General features: G+C 50.1%; 1 protein-coding gene across 1 annotated transcript in view; it reads right to left on the reverse strand.

Annotated features, from left to right (window-relative positions):
- Nucleotides 1-3,096: 3,096 nt before the first annotated feature.
- LOC125940106 (uncharacterized) overlaps nt 3,097-6,000 on the reverse strand; it is a 29,224-nt gene continuing 26,320 nt past the window's right edge. Inside the window, exon 4 of the mRNA XM_049655789.1 lies at nt 3,097-3,247. Coding sequence (XP_049511746.1) covers nt 3,221-3,247 — 27 coding nt within the window. The 3' untranslated portion in view covers nt 3,097-3,220. The remainder of the gene's footprint in view (nt 3,248-6,000) is intronic.

Here is a 6,000-nt window from a genome sequence, read left to right on the forward strand (position 1 = left end):
CCATTGGTGCATGTTAATTAGGCACAAGCGATGGGTCAATGATCACTGCTATCCACAAGTTTATTGAAGCGTCAGGAAGGCTTCACTGCTAGGGTACCGACCGTGGGACACTTCACTTTATTTTCTTTTTTCGTAAATGTATGAATAAGCCCTCTCAAAATTTCTGTTGGCATTGAGTTGACTAATGCTTCGTGTTAAATGTTTACCTTTACCCCCCTTTTGTATTTTTTTAGACGCACATTTCAAAGAACCTAATGTGGCCAATCCCCCCTGTGGGTACGAGCCATGTTTAGAGGCAACAACAACAACAACATTCTAAAATCTCTGGCACACACAGGTCTCGGACGACAAGGAACCACTGTTTAGCCGTTTTCCCTAGTGCGCACACACTTAGCCAGATTTCGCCGAGGCTTTGTAGAGCGGTCCTGGAGCTAGGATGAGGTGGGGTCGGACGACTGGCACAGGCTTCAACGAAACTTTCCCAGGCAAAATACTCAACGCGAGGAAACTGAAGGCCGCGCCTGTGACCCCAAGTGCTTCAACCTGTTGAGGCGGATCCGCAAGCTTCACCGGCATATTTGACATCTCTGTGAAGAGGCCTAGTGAAAGGAGAGGGACTTCAGACATTGCGCGGGGTCCTGGCCTCGGCGGCCCGCATTGTAATTTCCCGAGGGAAACTCCGAAGGGGTAGCCGAGCTTGTCCGAAGCCTCGAGCACTCGTGTCCAGGCATTAAGCACAGCAGCGGATTCAAATTCGACACGAAATGCTGCCCACGATGAGGTGCCATCAGAAGTAGGTGGATTAAGGTGCGCTCCAAGAAAGTGAGGCTCAGTTGAAGCGGAAACGCCTCGGTCGGCTGAGGGCGACACGTGAGGCTGACGGCCCTACTGTGTCTCAATACCAGAGATGCGCGCAGAGAGGTCTCCGATGACGTCATCAGTAGCCGACGTACGTTGACCGAACGCGGTCTCGAGGAGAGCAGGCAGGTTGCAAGGCGAGTGTCAAATTCTTGCATTAGCACTCCTTGGTCTGCTGTTGCAGCTAGCGAAGCAAGTACCTGGAAGGAGCTTGTCAGCGGCGGCGACTCACCGGTGCCTGATTGACGAGATGGCGAGTATAGCGGGTCAAGTGGCGCGCTTTGAAAAGGACGAACTGACTGGCACGTGAGATCCAGTCTAGAGAAAGAGGACGAAATAGGATAGAACGTCAGATGGCTGTGTCGTTCGGCTGAGGGTATCGTGCCGGAAATGTGCTGTTCCACGTTACAATATTAATGGAAGAGGAAAAATAGATGTAGCGGAAAGAGATCGTCGCTTGCTAAAATCGATGTAATGAAAAGTTGCTGCATAGGTACGATATAAACAACGATATGAAATATAAGCGTCTTCGTTTATATTTTTGTCACCATACAGCCAACGTGTCTTTTTTTTTTGGTTTTGTTATGTGAACAATAGAATCGACTACTCGATCATGCATCTGTCTAGTGCACAGATGGCGCCGTTGTTGCGCCACATATGACGCAAAATTTAGTTATGGGGTGTTAAGTGCCAAAACCACGATCTGATTATGAGGCACGCCGTATGGTGACTCCGGAATAATTTGGACCACCTGGGGTTCTTTAACATGCACCTAAATCTAAGTACACGCGTATTTCCGCATTTCGCCCACATCTAAATGCGGCGGCCGTAGCCGGGATTCGATCCCGCGACCTCGTAATTAGCAGCCCAACACCACAGCTACTAAGCAACCACAGCGGGTTAGATATGACGCAATAGCAGCTAAATTTAGCCTCGCATGTGGCGTTCAGGAAGGCCTACCTCGGCGGTACTTCTGCTTCCATCCGATCAGGAAGGCTCATGTTTAATTGAAGAAGCCGTAATGGTATAATTTATTAAACTGCTACTGCTGCTTATCAGTAAATATAAGGCCTGCAAGTGTGCAATTATTGAAAATAATTCATGCTTGTTTGGTTATGACCCCCTAGTGTTGGACACGGACGGTTAAGAAATGGCGTGATGAGACTCGGACAGCAATACAAGGGGATATGCGACCCTGATAACTATGCTTGAAGGTATCAGTCAGCATATATGGAGCGCAAGCGCAGGGTATTAAGGCACGCGCATGAGCGCCAGCCATCTGCGAGTTCGGCGGATTCGAATGGCACAGGGCAGTGTGATCCGTCTCCACTATGGCGGTCATTTCTCCACAGCAGTGCCCTAACACTGCAAAACAAACGGGCCCTGTACAGATAGCGAGTGAGCAGGATTGCAAAATTTCACCCTAAGACCGACACTACCTGCAATATTGGTTAGGCAAGTGAGCATTTTATTGTGTGAATAAATGCCACTTGTGCATTTGGTTACGTCATTTTTGTAGTCTAGTGCCCATACAGCGTCTGCAGCACGTCCTCCAGGATGGCGTTTTGTACCGCCGTAATTTTGACGTCGACGTTCCTTGCCGTCTCTGTGTCGTCTCTCGACGCCTTCGCTTAACCGTTCTCCATGAGCTTCATGACCCACCGATTGCAGGCCATCTTGGTGCCACACTCGCACCTACGACCGTATACCCTACGTCACTTCTGCTGGCCCGGCCTTGCTCGCTTTGTACGGCGATATGTTGCTGCGTGCGAACCGTGTCGGCATCGAAAAAAAAAACAGCGACGCTTCCTGCTGGGTATGTTGAACTCATCAACATCCCAACCGAGCAATTCTTTCGAGTGGGCTAACATCTCCTCGGTCCGTTTCCTGAATCCAAGTCCGGCATCAGGTGGATCGCCGTGGCTACGGATGACGCGACGCGCTACGCCATGACCCGAGCGCTTCCGGCTACGCAACGAGCTGTGAACCCCCCCTCCCTTCGTTAGAGCTGCAATGCGTTAGTCAACAGTGTTGGTTTCTTTCATGGCGTGTACATTTGTAACTTACCGCAGCTGCTTTGCGGAAGTAAAGTTAAATTTGTAGTCGAAGAAAGGTGACAGTAATTATTTGGCTTCACAAAGATGGAAAACAGCATCATTTAGACAGCGTCTTGATGTACGTCGAACAACGAGAGACCTAACAACCGAGCGCGATGCGCTTCTTTGTTGCACCTTTCAGCGTTAGACTAGACGTTTTAGCGGTAACACACAACTGCAAGAACATTACATATGATGCAGGAGGAATGGTTACTCTACAAATCATTGTACTTTTTTCTGTTATAGGCAGTGCTTCTTCATCTGTTTCAGCGGCAATATCCCTGCTGGCATTTCTGGAAAGAACAAAAAGTTCATGCGTATAAATTAGGTGATGATGGTTAAACTCAACCACTATCGCAAATTAAGAGCAAGCGTTTGTTTTTTTCATTCAGAAGGGATGTAAGTGGTCTGATGCTACGTCTGCTGCAACAAGAAAATGCATTACCACATCAGTGGTGCTATTACTACAGTTTAACCGTAAGTGTTAACAGCATTTTCTCGCCTTTCAACAACTGCTGTTTCCTAAACACACTTGTGAACATTCTGAGTGGACGGTAGCTTGCAGAACAGTTCCAACTGCAGGCCGAACTCTTAATTCATCCTTCTGCACATGCTAGAAGATTGATGTTTTTTTAGGAGTTGCGCGAAAGGCTAAAAATTCAGCGCGCGGTCCTACTTTCCTAATTTCGGTGGATTCGTCCTTTCTTCTATTCTTGGGGTCCATGCTTTCTGTATGAGCGGGGCCCATAGATTAGCTTGTGTAACTTATGAATTCAGTTTTCGTACGGCCATTAGGGCTGCAACTACGGCTTTCTCCTGAACGCAGATGATACACGGGTTTGCGTGGTGTTACTAAGAAAGAAATTTATTGGCTTGCAAGACCTAATCGCTGCTTCACTTCCTTATATCCGCTCCATGTGTGGCCCATGACTTCATTCATTAAAACAATTGGCCGAACCCATCTCACAGTGACTGTCGACGGTAGTGCGTTGCATTGAACGAGCACGCTTCCCTGAAGCCAAGGCTACTCCACGGTTGTGGTTTACTAAAGCTGTGCCTATTAGTGCGTGCCTGATTGTACACGTCACGTGGTCACAGAGACCCGCTCGTGCCACTGCACTGCCCGCGCGTTCGTCGTCGTCGTCGTCGTCGTCTGCTTCCACAGCTGGCTCGGATGTCGCTGATCATGTCAGCGTTCCCATACTGCCCCTCGCGATCGTTCCACTGATCACGTGTTCTTCGTCGCCTTCTTCCACAGATGGCAGGCTTTCACCTTCACGTTTTACAAACGTGTAACACTCGCGTACTATTTATGAGGCGTGTACTGCAGCAGGACCCCGGTCTCAAGCTTCCATGTGAACACTCGGCGCGATCTAGCGGTGCCGCCATGAAGCTTGCGCGCGGCCTTCGAAATGAGAAACGCGCGTGGCCTCCTCCTGCTGCGCTTGGCGTCCGAACGCTAAGAAATCCCGGGCTCCACTCTTGTGCGCTTTTCTGGGCTCCCTGCACCATCTAGTGGCGCGACCGAGAAGTCCGCGCGTGACCTCCGAGACTAGAAGCGTGGAGCACCGGTGCATGCGAACGCTGAGAATTGTTCCCCTCGCTTTCCGCACACCCAGTGGAACATACTCGGTGAGCCAAGTTGAGGAGAGGTTCATCGAAGAGTTGCGCATACCCGGTGCATTCGTGGTGCAGCTCGTTGGCGTGACAGAGATTAATTGAAAAGCGGCACGCGAAAGCGGCATTTGTGGTGCATCCTGCTAAAGCATCGGGTTGCTGTCATTGAGGAACCCTTGTGACGTGGGTTCGATTCCGCCCAGCATCAGATAAATTTAGGGAACTTTTTCGCCATTGTAGAGCGGCACGTTTCCAGTGGCACATACATAATTACTTCAGTTGGCATGAAAGACGTTCATTGAAGAGCGCAGGGCACCTACTGGCACATTCCCACAGACCCCAGATGGCAACAAAGAGGTTAACTGAAGACCAGCGCAGATGAAGTAGCACATACCCAGTGCTCCAAGACGGCGTCACAGAGTTTCATTGGGCAGCGGTACTTACCCAGTCCGGCAACTACAGTGACTGATGTTGGGGTGATAGAGGTTCGTTGAAGGGTGCCATATATGAACACATTGCCGCATACTCAGTGACCAAAGTTCGTCGGACGGCCGCTCGTCGGCCGGCGTCAAAAATCAGGACGCGCGCCACCGACTTGGAGGGGATAGATATTTTCGCCCGCCGCCGGAAGGCGTTCAGTGCGCGGCGACAAGCCCGATCCAATCAGGAGGGAGTACTTCCGGCCGTTGCATCATGGGATTGAGTTTGCGTAAAACATGGCGGTGGTCCCGGTCGCCCGCTTCGAACTGAATTTGGCGTTGTTTTTGTAGAATTCACTTCGTTGGTAGCAAATGACTGCGCAAACGGTCTCATGCCGCTTCGACGAGAGAGTGTTATGGCTAAACTTGAGGAATTTTCGAGATCAGCTTCTCGTTTTGAACGCGCCTAAGCCTAGCGAGAGAAATTTTCTTTGAGATGCGAGTGCCACCTGTCGGTAAAGTTGGGAGATAGGCGCGACGACGGTCATATGGCTTCTGATATGGGAAGATTTCGGAGGCTATTGTAGACAGCTTGTACTGCTTGTCTGTTTCGCTGCAGATCGGTGGACATGGGAAATAAAAAATTGTAGCAGTTTCACCTGAAAGGCGAAGCATCGATTGCGATAGTAAATTTGTAGAGAGCTATACGGAGTAATGATATTAGATTTATCAGCTGTATAAACTTGGACATGCAGCATCACCGGCAACACGCAGAACTGTTGTCGACGCCGTCGGCGTTATGCCCGCGTTCGCTCAAAATGCGTGCGGCGTTGGTGACTGTTGCCGGAGCCTCTGATATAATTAGGCACTTGGTGCCGCAGCTAAACGTCGCCTCCCTTCCCTCCCCCCCTCCCCCATGGCCTTTCGCGCGTCGGAAGAAGGCGCGTTTGCTCTACATAAAGTTGTCGCAGTTTCACCCGAAAGGCGAAGCAGCAATTGCGATAGCAACT

Source organism: Dermacentor silvarum, chromosome 9 (assembly GCF_013339745.2).
Source record: "Dermacentor silvarum isolate Dsil-2018 chromosome 9, BIME_Dsil_1.4, whole genome shotgun sequence".
NCBI classification, from domain to species: Eukaryota; Metazoa; Arthropoda; class Arachnida; order Ixodida; family Ixodidae; genus Dermacentor; species Dermacentor silvarum.